At 38.7% G+C, this 18,174-nt stretch overlaps 1 protein-coding gene across 1 annotated transcript; it reads left to right on the forward strand.

The window, feature by feature from the left end:
• On the forward strand, positions 14,477–15,235 carry LOC104789682 (agamous-like MADS-box protein AGL103). The gene is made up of 2 exons (XM_010515343.1): positions 14,477–14,677; positions 14,777–15,235. The coding sequence occupies exons 1-2, from the start codon at positions 14,477–14,479 to the stop codon at positions 15,233–15,235; spliced, it is 660 nt and encodes a 219-aa protein (XP_010513645.1).

The raw sequence follows: 18,174 nt of genomic DNA on the forward strand, positions 1-18,174 counted from the left end.
TCTTCCAGTTAATTTCTACACAACAAAGGAAATTACAGCTTTAGGCGAACTGATAGGCAAGGTGAAAGAAGTGGCTTTCGACCCAGAGAAGCCTCAGGTTCAAGAATTTGTCAGAGTAAAGGTTATGCTTGATGTTTCGCGACCACTTCGCAGGTCAAAAGAAGTCACTTTGCCTCAAGGGGGATCTGCAGTGGTTAGGTTTCAGTATAAACGGGTTCAAAAAAGATGCTACCATTGTCAAAGTTTGACACATGAAATTGATGTCTGTCCCATTTTGGTAAAAAGAAAAGAGAATGAGGAGTCTGCAAAGAGAGCAGGAATGCCCATTCCCAAGCTGCCAAAATTTCCCTTCCTAAAGGAATCAGATCCATTATTTGGCATTCTGCATGAGGATCATGTGGGTGTGGATCCTCTCACGGGGCGTCAAAGAAATGCTTTCGATATTCTAGAAGGAATGAGATAATATCTAAGAGCGAACAATAATGAAGAGTGGCAAGTGAAAGTGGATGGAATCAAGAAATCAGTGGGAGAGGTTGAAAAAAATCCCATAGCCAAGAAGACGATACTCAGGCTGTAATCTCCACCCATTGTCCATAAAGATGTCTTTAAAGACAAGGGTTTGGTTTTTGGGACGGTTAGCTTTGATTCCAAGTTCTAGTACAAAGTCTCGAAAATAAATGATCAAGAAATGTTATCTTCAACCCCCTCCTTGGCCTTGGAAAGAAATTGGCTTGTGGATAATCAAAGTGCCCAAGAGGGAGGAAGCATAGGAGATTTTCTGGTTTTGTCTCAACCTGGTCAGGACAGAGCAATGGGATATGGTCTTGGTTTCTTTGAAGATGGTCCACTTGGCTCTGTTCGGAAAAAAAAGCAAAACCTCGTAGCCGTCCTTACAAAACGGTTAGAAAACCAAAACCTATGAAGCCCGAAGTTGATAAACTTCAGATAGGTCTTTCAGAGGCAGTGTCCAAAGGTTCGAAGGAGAAACGTAAAGCAGAGGAGGAGAGTACAAGCACTGCTAATCCTAACAAGCTTAAACTCGCTAAGGTGATCCCAAATGAGGGATCGCCCACCGTTTAATGAGCATAATCAGCTGGAATTGCCAGGGTTTGGGATGGTCTCAAGACCTCGTAATTCCTCGTCTCAAGGAGCTGCGTAAAAAGCACTTCCCTGAGATTTTATTTCTGATGGAAACTATGTAGTGTAAGGATAATTTGGTGGATGTACAGTGTTCGTTAGGGTATGATCATTTGTTCACAGTAGAGCCAGTTGGGAAATGTGGTGGCCTGGCTTTGATGTGGAAGAGTAGTATTCAGATGGATATCTTGTTTAAGGACAAAAATTTGATTGATGTTCAGGTTCAGTTTGGATCATCAATTTTTTTCCTCTCTTGTGTATATGGTGAACCGGATATAGCTTGAGAAATGGTGTTTGGGAAAGACTCACTCGGTTTGGAGTCGGGAGAAGAGAAAGATGGTGTATGATTGGAGATTTCAATGCAATCCTTCATAATGGAGAAAAGATTGGTGGCCCGCGAAGAAATGATAACTTCTTGAAACAATTTTCAGAGATGATGGAAGCGTGTGATATGATTGAATTGACAAGTTCTGGGAACATGTATTTCTGGGCAGGTATGAGAGGAGATCATTGAATTTAGTGTAGGTTTGATAGAGCTTTTAGTAACAAGGATTGGTTTCAGACCTTCCCTGCTTCTAACCAAGCCTTTTTAGATTTCAGAGGTTCTAACCACAGACCAGTTTTGATGAAACTGATGACATCACAAGAGGCTTACAGAGGTCATTTCCGGTTTGACAAGAGATTTCTTCATAAGCCTGCAGTTAAGGAAGCTATTCTTAAAGCATGGAAGCCAGGAAATCTCAACGATGGTTTCATAGTGGCGCACAGATTAAGAGATTGCAGAAAAGCTCTTAGTGCCTCGAAAAGAAAGAGCAACTTGAACTCCAAAGATAAAATCCTGCATTGTGAGGCTGTTTTAGAAAGAGTTCAATCCAATAGGTGGCCTAACCTACAGCAGATTCATGTTTTGAAAAGGGAGCTTAGGAAAGCATATAAAAGCGAGGAAATGTACTGGAGTCAGAGAAGTAGACATAAATGGCTCAGTCTTAGAAATAGGAATTCGAAGTTCTTCCATGGGTCGGTAAAAGGCAACAGAGCTCAAAAGAGGATAGAATTGCTATTGGATTCAAAGGGGACAGCACAGAAATCAGAAGCAGCGAAAGGTGAAGTGGCCTCTCAGTATTTTACCAAACTCTTCACATTTTCGAATCCGCAAAGTTTTAACACGTGGTTCTCAGAGTTCCCAGCAAATGTTTCAGCAGAGATGAATAGAAATCTTGTCCAGAAAGTCTATCCTGAAGAGATAAATGATGCTGATATGCTCAAATTAATCCCTAGAGTTACTCTCTCAAATTAAGAGGTCACTGCAGTACTTAGGGGTCGAATTCCACAAGGACTCAAGACTACACAATAAATTATAGAGTTTTATAATTAAGCTAAACAGATTAATTTGAATTAAAATAACAATGCAAAATATTAAATAAAAGCTTGGGAAAATTCAATGGATCAAAAAGCTAGGCTTAGGGAATTTCTCAGGAAATTATGAAATATTAAATCAATCAATAAATTAGAATTCAAGCAATTAAGATCAGATCTAGAACTCTAAACATTTTTGTAAAATAAATCAGTTCTCACTGCAAATATTATCTAAATATAAAACCAGAAAATCCAAATCTCTTCGTAAAATTCAAGGTTAAACATCAGCTTTGAAAACACGTTTAGATTGTTCACAAAATTATTAAATCAAATCTCTTTGCAAGAAATAATTTTGCTCATCAAAATGTTTAATCAGGGAAATCAATTATATTCTCATATATCTTTATTTTCCTAAGCTATTAATTCTAGGTGATCAATCAAGAATTAATATGAAGAACAACTTATGATGAAGATCTAGAAAGATAATGAATCCTAAATAAATAGATCTATTAATCCATAAAAACCCTATAAAAAAACTCTGAACCTAACAAGCAAACTACTCAGACATATTAAATGAAGAACAAAACATAATTCTGAATAATAAATAATAGAAATTAAAAGAGTTAGGAGGGAGTTTAGGAATTCTTCTCCCTACAAAGGAGTTCAGATCTCTCTCCCAAAGCTCTCAAAATCTCTCAGGGTTGCAGAAAATAAAACTTGCTAGAATAAAACTTAAGGGTTTATAAAACCTAAAAATACTATTTATATGTCCTAAAACACGTCAGGGACTTGTGTTGCAAAAATGGAAAACTTTGGGCAACTTTTGTAAATCTTCCAAAACTTGGCTCTATCATCGGTTAAACTGGGTGTCGACCGACACCAAGGGTGGTGTCGATTGACACCATCTCCTCTGATCGACTCCAACTTCTTTTCCTTGATGAATTGCTCCAAAATCCCTCTAATTTCTCCATTTTGCTCCTTTCATGCCAAAATCCTAGAAAACCTGTTAAGACTCAAAAACATCCTAGAAAACAATTCAAAAGACTCAAAAAGCACACTTATATCATGGTTAAAAACCACAAAACCATGATATATCAACTCCCCCAGACTTAGCCTTTGCTTGCCCTCAACCAAAACATAAGCTTAGACATGTGAAAGAGGTTTGAAAACTGGGAACTCACTCAACCCCATGATGATTCTTATTCGCACTCTTCACTTACCTGACTCAAGAACTTACTTCTTATACTTAACCATGATAAGCATCAACATTCCTTACTCAAATGCCACAATCTTTTGGAATCTCTGAAATCTCCATTGTCATTCATTATATAAATTTAAGCAAATATAGGCGAGTTCTTACCTTGGATGTATTGATCAGTGGCATATGAACTCCCTTCAGGCCAAGACATTCTTCATACATCTCCTTTCCTCTCCCTTTTCTCACTTCTATGGAGCTCCATAATGAGGTCACAGGCAATTTACCTACCTCTCTAAATTGATCAAAATCATCTCATCTTTTATTCTCTTTTTTATATGATCTTTCTCTTTTTTTTTAAAGCACTGAAGGGAAGAGAGAGGGGAGACATACTTTGAAAAATTGCACTGTCTTGTATGGCCCGAAGAAGAAGTCTAGTCCACTGATTTCCAACTCCCTAGGCAAGAGAATTAAGTCCAATTAAAATCCTGATAAAAGTTGAGACAATGTTAGATCAATCAGATATCCATTGAATAAGAGCTTTCAGGATTGTTGATAAGGCTCATAGTCTTTCTAAGTTTCAGTACTGAGATCAAGAATAGTAAAATAATCATTAGAGTGTTAGCCAAATAAGAGAAATCATTAATCAAGATCATAATTCCCAAAGACAAAAAGAAAAATTTGATAAATTTGACTCAAACTTTATGGTTTTGACTGACACAACTGAAACTCAAAAATAAAAACGAAGTTAGTAGATAACCTCCCCCAGACTTAAACCACACTGTCCCAGTGTTATCAAGCCTAAGATTGGCAAAAGAAAAATAAAATAAATATAAATGAAAATCAAAAGAAAAAGAAAATCCTACCAGTGGGTTGCCTCCCACTAAGCGCTTGTTTTCAATCATTAGCTTGACTTGGCTGGAGCTCAGGCATCCGGTGGATCAGAACATGGCATTTAATGCTTCTGAGAGAATGACCTCTTCATCCAAGGTGGTGTATAAGCTTTAGGGGCATGAGGTCTGCCAAGGATGTGATGAACAGGACCAGGGCGGGACTTAGGTATAGGAGGGTTTCTTTTCTGTCCTGCAAAATCATCAACAGAAGAAACAAGCGCTCTACGATAATCTTGTGGCTTGGTTAACTGTAAAACAGTGTTTGTACCTTTGAAGTTCTTATTGATGATAAGAGGAGGTTTGGGTAAAAAAGATGCAAACATTGGCCTTACCTGAGGACTTTGGAGTGTGGAGTGGTGACTCTTCTGTTTGGGAACAACTTTATAACTTGGAGCATAGAGGATGTCATGTGAGCTCTCAGTTCTAGTCAAGTGTGGGCTCGGTCGTGGAAGGGTGTCGATCGACACAGAGGAGGTGTCGATCGACACTGAGCCTGATGCTCGAGTAGCAGCAACTTTCTCAACCGAAAAAGTCTGTCCATCAATAGTAGGAGCCCTCCTCAGCTTATCCATCTCAAAGTTCATACTCAAACCTTCCACATTTAGTGTTATGTGACCCTTCTGCACATCTATAATGGCACCAGCTGTAGCCAAGAAAGATCTTCCTAAGATGAGAGGATCATTAGGCTCTTTATCATACTTCAGTACCACAAAGTCAGTAGGAATCATGAAGTTTCCAACCTTAACTGGAATATCCTCTAAAACACCTTCAGGAGTTCTTCGGGATCGATCAGCCAAGATAAGAGAATTCTGAGGTGGCTTGAATTCTGTCATCCCAAGTCTCACAGCAACAGAATGTGGCATCAAGTTGATGCTAGAGCCAAGATCACGAAGTGAGTGAGCAAACTTTCCTGTAGAGATAGAGCAATCTAGTACAAAGCTTCCAGGATCTGGTAACTTCTCAGCAGTCCTACATTGAATTTTGCACTCACTTCCTTAGAGACAACCACCTCTTGCTTCATCTCTTTCCTCCTTTGAACATGCTGGTTTAACAGAATTGCACTGACATCTTTTGTAAGTAGTGCTCCTTCCTCATGGCTCAAACCATTTGATACCATTCTCTTCACATACCGCTTAAGTGGTGGTGAAAGCTTTACTGCATCAATCAAAGGCATCTCAATTATCACCTTATCCATCATTGCCTTGCATCTAGCTTCCTCCATCTCCTGCTTGGACTTTCTTGGCTTAGGAAAAGGAATCTTAGGTTGGTACACCCTCTCAACTGTTGGAACCTGAGATTTTGCAGTTTCTGGTTCGGTCCGAGATGAGTGTCGATCGACATCCAGGTGGTGTCGATCGACACCATCATCTGAAGTCGAGAGATTTGTCGATTTCTCTCCCTTTTCTGCATAAGCAATTTCACCATCATCTTCATCTCTCACTGATATGGTATTGCAAGCATGCTTGGGGTTTGACTCAGTTCTTCCAGGAAGAAAACCCTCTTGTTGTTTGACAGATCCAGCAGTCTGAATAACTTGATTCTCTAGCTTCTTGACATGAATGTTCAATGCATCAATCTTTCCATTAAGCTCAGTATAGACATTATCGATCTTTCCATTGAATGTCACAGTTAACTGCTCCTGACCTTGAAGAAGTTGCTCAAGCATGGTTTCCATTCAACTCTCATAAGTCTGTGGAGGTGGAGACTGATAAGATGAATTTCCATAGGTTCTTGTAAAACCGTTGTTCTGTTGCTGCTTCTGATACTCTGGCTTAGGAGTGTAGCCTGAAAAGTTTCCACTATAAGGCCTGTTGCCTTGCTGATTACCGAATCTCTGTCCCTGATACCCAGCTCCATACACATAGTTGACATTCTCCTCTGTATTCTCTGGCTCTGGCTCAAATGTCTCAACCTCAGCAGCATATTGTACTGACTTCTTGCCCACAAGGAGATTGTGCATTGAATCCAGCTTAGCATTAACAGAATCTAACTGGTTTGAATCAAATCCTCCATGCAATCTCTTCCTTTCAGCATCTGCTCCCTTAGTGCTATTGCTAGAGTCTAAATTGTCAATCAAAACTTCAGCATCTTCTGGAAATCTTGTTTTGAAATTCCCATNAATCTTTCCATTAAGCTCAGTATAGACATTATCGATCTTTCCATTGAATGTCACAGTTAACTGCTCCTGACCTTGAAGAAGTTGCTCAAGCATGGTTTCCATTCAACTCTCATAAGTCTGTGGAGGTGGAGACTGATAAGATGAATTTCCATAGGTTCTTGTAAAACCGTTGTTCTGTTGCTGCTTCTGATACTCTGGCTTAGGAGTGTAGCCTGAAAAGTTTCCACTATAAGGCCTGTTGCCTTGCTGATTACCGAATCTCTGTCCCTGATACCCAGCTCCATACACATAGTTGACATTCTCCTCTGTATTCTCTGGCTCTGGCTCAAATGTCTCAACCTCAGCAGCATATTGTACTGACTTCTTGCCCACAAGGAGATTGTGCATTGAATCCAGCTTAGCATTAACAGAATCTAACTGGTTTGAATCAAATCCTCCATGCAATCTCTTCCTTTCAGCATCTGCTCCCTTAGTGCTATTGCTAGAGTCTAAATTGTCAATCAAAACTTCAGCATCTTCTGGAAATCTTGTTTTGAAATTCCCATGACTTGCAGCATCCAAAGCTAACTGATACTTCCAGTCACACCCTCTGAAAAAGATACTCAGCAGTTGTACCCTTGAAAAACCATGGTGTGGACAGTCCCTCTGCTAAGCTTTGAATCTCACCCAAGCTGCCTTGAAAGCTTCATCTTGTCCTTGCTTGAANCTGATACTCTGGCTTAGGAGTGTAGCCTGAAAAGTTTCCACTATAAGGCCTGTTGCCTTGCTGATTACCGAATCTCTGTCCCTGATACCCAGCTCCATACACATAGTTGACATTCTCCTCTGTATTCTCTGGCTCTGGCTCAAATGTCTCAACCTCAGCAGCATATTGTACTGACTTCTTGCCCACAAGGAGATTGTGCATTGAATCCAGCTTAGCATTAACAGAATCTAACTGGTTTGAATCAAATCCTCCATGCAATCTCTTCCTTTCAGCATCTGCTCCCTTAGTGCTATTGCTAGAGTCTAAATTGTCAATCAAAACTTCAGCATCTTCTGGAAATCTTGTTTTGAAATTCCCATGACTTGCAGCATCCAAAGCTAACTGATACTTCCAGTCACACCCTCTGAAAAAGATACTCAGCAGTTGTACCCTTGAAAAACCATGGTGTGGACAGTCCCTCTGCTAAGCTTTGAATCTCACCCAAGCTGCCTTGAAAGCTTCATCTTGTCCTTGCTTGAATGAAGAGATCTTGACTCTCAGCTCATCAGACATTGCATCATCATAAAAGTAGTTTAGGAAAGCCACCTTAATATCATGCCAAGTCGTCAAAGATCCAGCTGGCAACTGTTTTAACCATTGAGATGCTTCTCCTACAAGTGAGTATGGAAAGAGCTTGCAGAATATGTAATCCTCAGTCACTCCATTAGCCTTGATACTAGTCACAAGATCCTNTATTGTACTGACTTCTTGCCCACAAGGAGATTGTGCATTGAATCCAGCTTAGCATTAACAGAATCTAACTGGTTTGAATCAAATCCTCCATGCAATCTCTTCCTTTCAGCATCTGCTCCCTTAGTGCTATTGCTAGAGTCTAAATTGTCAATCAAAACTTCAGCATCTTCTGGAAATCTTGTTTTGAAATTCCCATGACTTGCAGCATCCAAAGCTAACTGATACTTCCAGTCACACCCTCTGAAAAAGATACTCAGCAGTTGTACCCTTGAAAAACCATGGTGTGGACAGTCCCTCTGCTAAGCTTTGAATCTCACCCAAGCTGCCTTGAAAGCTTCATCTTGTCCTTGCTTGAATGAAGAGATCTTGACTCTCAGCTCATCAGACATTGCATCATCATAAAAGTAGTTTAGGAAAGCCACCTTAATATCATGCCAAGTCGTCAAAGATCCAGCTGGCAACTGTTTTAACCATTGAGATGCTTCTCCTACAAGTGAGTATGGAAAGAGCTTGCAGAATATGTAATCCTCAGTCACTCCATTAGCCTTGATACTAGTCACAAGATCCTCAAAGTGCTCAATGTGGTCCAAAGGCTTCTCATGGGGAAGGTTAGAGAAAGGTCTCTGCCCAACTAGCTGGAAGTAAGCAGGCTTCAGCTCAAAGTCATTCATCTGGAATGGAGGAAGAACAATAGCAGACCGGTTCTCACACACAAGATCAGCCCAATTGTAGTCAGCAATGGTCCTGATCAAGTCTCGGTTCTGCTCCTGTCTTCAAAATGGGTTTTCAACGTGGTTGGCAGCTCCACGTCCGTCTGCAGGAAGGGGGTGTCGATCGACATCCTGTTGGTGTCGGTCGACACCATCGGCTTCATCAGCTTGTTCATCGGCAACAACAACTTCATCAATAACATTCCCTTCTGCATCAAGCTTTTGGCCCTGCTCATTGCGCAAGTGGCCCTCTTGATCCCTTAAAGCACCACCCTCATCACGCATCAGAATGATTGTGTTAACCATCTTCAAGGATTTGGCTGCTTTTCGGTTCTCATGCTCAAGTTTTCCCAACTCCTGGTTTGAAAGCTTCAAAGTTGGACCAGTCTTATTGTCTCTAGTGTAAGGCCTAGGAGGCATGCACCTGAAACACACAAGAGAAGAGAAACAAAAGCGTGTTAGTTTGAAAAATAAAAAGAAAAAAATTTAGACAAAATCAAAAACTCAAATCTAATGGTAAATCAAAGAGTCTCCGGCAATGGCGCCAAAATTTGATATGCTCAAATTAATCCCTAGAGCTACTCTCTCAAATTAAGAGGTCACTGCAGTACTTAGGGGTCGAATTCCACAAGGACTCAAGACTACACAATAAATTATAGAGTTTTATAATTAAGCTAAACATTAATTTAAATTGAAATAACAATGCAAAATATTAAATAAAAGCTTGGGAAAATTCAATGGATCAAAAAGCTAGGCTTAGAGAATTTCTCAGGAAATTATGAAATATTAAATCAATCAATAAATTAGGATTCAAGCAATTAAGATCAGATCTAGAACTCTAAACACTTTTGTAAAATAAATCAGTTCTCACTGCAAATATTATCTAAATTTAAAACCAGAAAATCCAAATCCCTTTGTAAAATTCAAGGTTAAAAATCAGCTTTGAAAACAGGTTTAGATTGTTCACAAAATTATTAAATCAAATCTCTTTGCAAGAAATAATTTTGCTCATCAAAATGTTTTATCATGAATATCAATTATATTCTCATATCAATTTATTTTCCTAAGTTATTAATTCTAGGTGATCAATCAAGAGTTAATATGAAGAACAACCTGTGATGAAGATCTAGAAAGATAATGAATCCTAAAAAAACAGATCTATTAATCCATAAAAACCCTATGAAAAAATCCTGAACCTAACAAGCAAACTACTCAGACATATTAAATGAAGAACAAAACATAATTCTGAATAATAAGCAATAGAAATTAAAAGAGTTAGGAGGAAGTTTAGGAATTCTTCTCTCTACAAAGGAGTTCAGATCTCTCTCCCAAAGCTCTCAAAATCTCTCAGGGTTGCAGGAAATAAAACTTGCTAGAATAAAACTTAAGGGTTTGTAAAACCTAAAAATACTATTTATATGTCCTAAAACACATCAGAGACTTGTGTTGCAAATATGGAAAACTTTAGACAACTTTTGTAAATCTTCCAAAACTTGGCTCTGTCATCGGTTAAACTGGGTGTCGACCGACACCAAGGGTGGTGTCGATAGACACCATCTCCTCTTGTCGACTTCAACTTCTTTTCATTGATGAATTGCTCCAAAATCCGTCTAATTGCTCCATTTTACTCCTTTCATGACAAAATCCTAGAAAACATGTTAAGACTCAAAAACATCCTAGAAAACAAATCAAAAGACTCAAAAAGCACACTTATATCATGGTTAAAAACCACAAAACCATGATATATCAGATGCCTTGTTCTCTATTGATGCGACTAGTGCTCCTGGTCCAGACGGCATGACGGCCTATTTTTTCAACAATACTGGGAAATTGTTGAAAAACAAGTAATCAGAGAGGTCCAAGCCTTCTTTGAAACATGAGAGATGCCAGTTGAATGGAATTACACTCATTTGTGTTTGCTTCCAAAAGTACATCATCCAATGCAAATGACTGACTTGAGACCAATTAGCCTCTCGGTGCTCTACAAAACTATTTCAAAGATTTTGGTCTCGCGTTTGCAGCCGATTCTACCCTGGTTGTCTCTGAAAACCAATCAGCTTTTGTGGCTAAAAGACTTATCACGAACAACATTTTGGTGGCACATGAAGTGGTCCATAGTCTATCCACTCATCAAGATATCTCATCTCAATTTTTGGCGGTTAAAATTGATATGTCAAAAGCTTATGACAGAGTTGAGTGGAGTTATCTCAGGATTGTTTTGTTGGCTATCGGTTTTCATAACCTGTTATGAAGTGTGTTTCTTTGGTCACATTTTTGGTTCTCATCAATGATCATCCTTTTGGTATGATACTCCCTCAGAGGGGAATTAGACAAAGGAGACCCCCTTTCACCATTTCTTTTTGTGTTATGTACTGAAGGGTTAACACATCTCCTCAATCAAGGCCAACGAGAAAGATTATTACAGGGTGTTAAGTTCAATGATGGAGGGCCAGAAGTTCATCACTTATTATTTGTAGACGACAGCCTCTTTATGTGTAAAGCTACCTTGGAGCAGTGTTCTTTTCTTCATAACACACTGAAAAAGATGGAGATGCGACTGGCCAAACCATCAATCTCAACAAGTCAGCCGTTACTTTTGGATCCAAGATTAGTCACAATTTGAAGGCAGCGATACAGAAAAAGTTGGGAATCATGAATGAAGGAGGGGCTGGTACATACTTGGGGATGACTGAGTGCTTTAGTGGTTCCAAGGTGGATCTTCTGAACTACATAAAAGACAGGGTCAAAGAGAAATGTTCTGGCTGGTTCTCCAAATTTCTGTCACAAGGGGGTAAGGAAGTTCTTCTGAAGTCAGTGGCCTTAGCTATGCCGGTTTTCGTAATGTCGTGCTTTAAAATTCCAAAAACGACTTGTGATAACTTAGCATCGGTAATGGCGAATTTCTGGTGGAGCAATTCTGAACACTCAAAGAATATTCACTGGCAGAGTTGGGAAAAGCTGTGTTTATCCAAAGATGAAGGAGGTCTAGGCTTCAGAGATATCCCTACTTTCAACCAAGCCCTTTTGGCAAAACAAGCTTGGAGGATCTTACAATTCCCGGACTGTTTGTTTGCAAAGGTCATGAAGAGTAGATATTTCCCCAATTCTGACTTCCTCGAGGCTGGGTTGGGTCCAAGACCATCCTTTGCATGGAGAAGCATCCTTTTTGGGAGAGATCTTCTTGTTCAAAGGATTAAAAAGAATGTTGGGAATGGAAACTCTTTCAAAGTTTGGATGGATGAGTGGATAGAAGGTGCGGATGTATAGAGAGCCCCATGGAGAAGAAATCTGTTTTTTAACCCAGACCCTAGAGTGGTGGATCTTATTGACAGTGAAACGAGAGGTTGGGATGACCAAAAGCTACGGGACAATTTCTTTCCAGAAGATACTGGCAGAATTAAAAAAATCAGACCGATCATTGATCAAGATGATTTCTACTCGTGGAAGCACAACAAGAATGGTGATTTCTCGGTTAAGTCTGCATATTGGTTGGTTTCTCAACAAAATAAAGGGGAAGTGAGAGTAGCTGCGACACAATTACCTTCCACCAATGATCTGAAAGCCAGAGTTTGGGATTTATCTACTAATCCAAAAATTAAAGTTTTCATTTGGAAGGTTCTGTGTGGTTCTATCCCTGTTGCAGATACCTTGAAGAACAGAGGAATGAAAATGGACGGACGTTGTCAACTTTGTGGAGGCGAAGAAGAGACAGTGAATCATGTTATGTTCACTTGTACTCTGGCTAGACAAATCTGGGCTTTAACAGGAATTCCCTCCCCGAATTGTGGTTTTCACAACGGTTCAGTCTTCTCTAATGTTCAATATCTGCTCTTGAATGTGAAAAAATCTTTATGGCCAGAGGATTTGAGAAAATTGTTTCCATGGACCTTGTGGAGGATCTGGAAAAATAGAAATTTGGTTGCCTTTGAAGGAAAAAGCTTCTCCACTCTTGAATCTGCTCAAACAAATAAGAGAAGATTGGCTAGAGTGGACTGAAGCTCAGAAGGTAGAGGAGGTGGAGGATAATGGAAGGGAACGATCGGAACCATTACCTCTATGTACTAATAGAAACACGATTGAACGGCACAAAAAGAGCTGGAAAAACCGCCTATCGACTGGCTTAAATGCAATATAGGTTTCTCTTGGTCGAAACGAAACAAGTTAGCAGGGGTTGCATGGGTTGTAAGAAACCACGATGGAGTTGCCTTGTTGCACAGTAGAAGAGCTTTTTACAACACCAATGATAAATTAAGCTCAATTTAAATGTTTGATGTGGGCTTTGGAGAGTTTGAAAAGCCACAGATGGGAAAGAGTGGTTTTTGCGTTGCAAGAGGAGTTTTTGGTAAGTGCGGTTACTAATCCTACTGCTTCACCTTCATATAGATACCAATCTATGGAGGCTGGTATTTTGCTTAAATATTTAAGAGAGTGGAGATTCTTTTTGGAAAACTCATCTTCAAACAGGGGAGCCTTCTTAATAGCTCAAAGTGTCACTATGGATTGTCGGTTGCAGTCTTATGTAGCAAGTGGACATCCTTTTTGGTTTCAGGGTTTATTTGCAGAAGAAAGCACCATGTCGTCTGATTGAATTGGAATTTTCAGTATATAAAGTGGTGTGTTTAGAAGGAATTTTTTGTATAAACCCTTTTGTTAATATTAAGGGGTCTAGAGTAGTAGCAGTTAAGGTTTCATCCATTTAGGATTCTAATGTACCAACAATCTTAATATAATACAACTCTAGTTGACAAAAAAAAAAGAGATCTCTCTCTCTCTCTCTCTCTCTCTCTCTCTCTCTCTCTCTCTCTCTCATTTAATATATTACATGCTATATACGGTAAATTTTAAATTTACTATACACGGTAAATTTTAAATTTACTATACACTGTAAAATTACTATATAAGTATGTTGAACATATTTTATGTATTAATTGAGTAATATATGTTTGTTTTTTTAAAAATCACAATATAACTTTTTATTAACTTTATGTATTATATGATGATTCACAATAATTAAAAATTAAATTCAAATAAAGATGATAGGAGAGTAAAAAATTTGAATTTGGAATAAATATTCTAAATATCTATATGAACTGTAGAACATTACATATATGAATATTTTAATTATCTTAATTGTGTTTGGTTATAACGATAGTAGAGAAATTTTTTTTTTTTTGGTGAAGAGATAATAGAGAAAGACAGAAAGTTAACTAAAATTGTTTATATAGGAATATAAACATTTAATAGCATTAAATGCTAATAGTTTCCAAAACAGAATTAATTGTCAAAACACTTTCAAAAAATATTATAGTATAGATGCTAAAGATTATTACATAATCGTAATTATAATATTTAGTGAGATTTATTGCTTGATTCGAGTAAGAAGAAGGTGAAGAAGAAGAATCGTGAGAGAGAGAGAGAGACTAAAAGTAAAAGGCATCGGAATAGTAGACATACTCGGCCTATAAGTGTTAATGGGTTTAGTGGTTTACAAACCGTAGGTTATAAATAAAACTGACTATATATATGTGGGGATAAATGTTGTATAATGATATCTTGTTATCCAAAGTTTTAAGAAAGGAAAAAAGCATCAAGGGGCTCATCAACAACACCGAAACGAAGAAGATGAAGATGAAGACGACAACGAAACCTAATTCTGCTTATTCTTCTTCATCTTCTCATGAGAGTCAGAGAGCTACAAGCTTAATGAAAAGACAAATGACTGTCTTTAAGAAAGCTCGTGAGCTTTTTGTGCTCTGTGCAATCGAAGTTTGCATGATCTGTTATGGAGCCGATGGAGAGCTTAAGACATATCCAGGAGAGAAGGAGAAGGTCGAAGCCATCACTCGAAGATACGTTGCATTGAGCGAGACTAAATGACGCAAAAAAAAATTTAATCTTGACGAGTTTCTCGCAAATTCCAACACGAAGAAACTGGTTAGACCAAGACGTGTATCAAAGTTTCCAGTTTGGGACCCTAGGATTTATAATTACTCGGGTGAGCAAGTCACGGGACTGGTTCAGTCCTTGGAACGTAACCTAACCAGATTACAAGATAGGTTTCACGCTCTTGTTGAAGTTGAGGAACAGAGGAAGATACAACAGTACTTTAATCCTCAAGGAGGACCGAGTAGTAGTACTACTACGTTCGATCAATATCTTCCACAACAACAACAACCAAACCAGTTTTCCATGTTTCTGTTCAACCATGAGAATGGGAATGTCTGGCAAATCCCATTAGATTTGATGAACAAAGGGAAATCTCTGCTGGTTCTGATTCCGCCGGAACTACTGATGATTCACCTAAATCCAGATGTGGGAAACTACTCGAGGTCACTTGGAGCTTTTGGTCCTCCTCTTTATGATCTCTCACAACCTCTCTTTTCTTGATTTGATTTGATTTGATTTCATTAGTGCAACTTATCTAGTGTGTTGTAATATGATTTTTTTTTGGATTATGTATATGTCTAGTGTGTTGTAATATGATTCATTATTTGTTTGGTGACTTGCTGCAATCTGTACTCTCTCTACTTGTAAAGCGTTAACTGGCTATTTTAATCAATCGATTTAATCTAATATCGAGCTAATTCATCTTTTTCTAGTTACCTCAACTATATATGAGTCCTTTAACTCATCACTTTTGACCGATCGAAGACACACACAATTATCACTGATCAATTCCTTTTGAAATATATAACAAGGTTGGTTGTTCTTGTAAGAGTAAATTCCAAAACGACATAGCTTACAAAAAGGCCTACTGGGTCCACGGCCCAATACAATTCCAGAAAGCAATCAATACCTATCAAAGCCCACAACCGCTCAACATCTACCTGCAATACACAACAAAGAGAAGAGCTCAACAAAGAAGATATCACGTGCAGATAGTACAGCAGTAACAACCAAGAATCGCTTTGCCTTACTTGAATCCTGCGATGATAGCGACGCCACGTGACTGTCAACATGACAGAGCAGCAATGATTAGAAAATCCTAGAACTTAGGTTAAAACCTTTGTATCTCTTGTATCCTCCTATAAAAGGGACTAGTTATTGTACTCTATAATCTTCGATTGAATAATAAAGAATCAATCCTTCCACTCTCTGTTTCTTTCTTCATGGTATTAGAGTCATGGACGGAACCACAGAACCCTATGCTTCCCCTTCTTTACATATTTTAAAAAGTGTTACTATAAAACTCACCGAGCAAAATTATATCATTTGGAAGTCTCAGTTTGAATCCTTTTTACGCACTCAAGCTCTTCTTGGCTTTTTCAATGGTGCTGTCAAACCACCTGCTGAGAAGATCCCCATCCGCAACAACATTAATGGAAGAGTTGAAGACATACTCAACCTATATTTTGAAAACTGGTCCAGATCTGACCAAGTTGTTAAGGCGTGGCTGCTCGGCTAAATGACTGAGAATTTTCTGCGACTGGTGGTCGGCTCTACAACTGCTCAAAAGGTAATCTCTCACTTTAACCATACATCGTCCTCTAGGCTATTTGAGCTACAAAGGCATCTAAAAAATGCTAAGAAATTAGATAAAAGCATGTCAGATTATCTTAGATGAATCAAGGGTATTTGTGATTAGCTAGCTTCTATAGGCGATCCGGTTAGTGAGAAAATGAAAATCTTTACAGCTTTAAGAGGTTTAGGTCGTGAGTATGAGCCTATGATAATGTGATATCTCGCTTCACCGGCTACGATGATAGGCTCCAAGGTTACTCTGTCTCCACTAATGTCTCACCACACCTAGCGTTTAACACTTCAAGGTCTTCAGGCAACATCGTGATCGTGGTAACAGAGGCAGAGGCAGAGGGTCTTACTCAACCTGTGGTCATGGCTTTCATCTGCAATTATCGTCTGCTGCTCCATCTAGATCATCTATTAACACAACTAAGAAACCAGTGTGTCAAATATGTGGCAAACGAGGTCATAATGCATTTGAGTGTTGGTATCGGTTCGATGAAGAATACCAGAAACCTGCTCAACCTGCAATCAATACTGCAGCCTTCTCTGCTTTGCGCATCACTGATGTCAATGAAGACAACAATTGGTACCCTGATTCCGCTGCAACAACTCACATTACTAGCTCCACTCAACGACTGCAGCATACTCAACCATATCATGGTAGTGATATGGTAAATTGCGAGTGATGGAAATTTTCTTCCTATTACTCATGTTGGATCAGCTAACCTCCCTTCAACGTCAGGTAACCTCCCTCTTAAAGATGTGTTAGTCTGTCCTGAAATAGCAAAGTCTTTACTGTCAGTATCAAAATTGACTAAAGATTATCTATGTGCTGTCACCTTTGATGATGTGGATGTTGTTATTAAGGACAAGGAAACTCACAAAATTCTGACAAAAGGAAGGGAAAATAATGGGCTTTACAAGCTGGATGATCCAAAGTTTCAGATGCTTTACTCTACAAGACAAGTCAAAACGAGGAATGAAGTTTGGTATCAAAGATTAGGACATCCTATTCTACAAGTTCTTCAGCGTTTATCTGTGAATAAGGAAATTCAAATCAATAAAATTACCAGCAAGGTGTGTGAATCATGTTAGCTTGGGAAGAGTTCAAGATTGCAATTTAGTTCTTCTACTTTTATTGCTTCAAGACCTCTATAGAGAGTGCATTGTGATCTCTGGGGTCCCTCTCTTGTCTCTTCTGTTCAAGGATTCAGATTTTATGCATTGTTTATTGACAATTATTCAAGATATTGTTGATTTTACCCTTTAAAGAAAAAATCTGATTTTTGTTCTATCTTCATCAAGTATCAGCTTCTGGTTAAAAATTTGCTGCAAACAAAAATTGGAACGTTTCACTCAAATGGTGGTGGGAAATTTATAAGCCAAAGATTTCTAACACATCTACAAATTGCTGGTATCCAACATTATCTCTTGCCCTCACACGCCTAAACAAAATGGCATAGCTGAGAGAAAGCATAGACAGTTGACAGAAATTGCACTCACCTTGATGTTTCAGAGTGCAACTCCACAAAGTTTCTGGGTGGAAGCCTTCTTTACCTCAAATTTTCTCTGCAATCTTCTACCAAACTGTGCTCTTACTGGCAATATCAGTCCATATGAAGCTCTTTTTGGTAAACAGCCAGAGTACTCTGGGGTCATATGCTCACAATAAGTTTGATCATCGATCTCTCAAGTGCATTTTCCTTGGCTACATTGAAAAATTCAAAGGATACCGCTGCTTATATCCTTCAACTGGACGTGTTTATCTCAGTCGCCATGTTATCCTCGATGAAACATGTTTTCCTTTTGCAAACACGTACAAACATCTGCAACAATCAGCGCCTACACCTTTGTATACAGCA

This window comes from Camelina sativa, chromosome 5, assembly GCF_000633955.1.
Source record: "Camelina sativa cultivar DH55 chromosome 5, Cs, whole genome shotgun sequence".
In the NCBI taxonomy this organism is placed as follows: domain Eukaryota; kingdom Viridiplantae; phylum Streptophyta; class Magnoliopsida; order Brassicales; family Brassicaceae; genus Camelina; species Camelina sativa.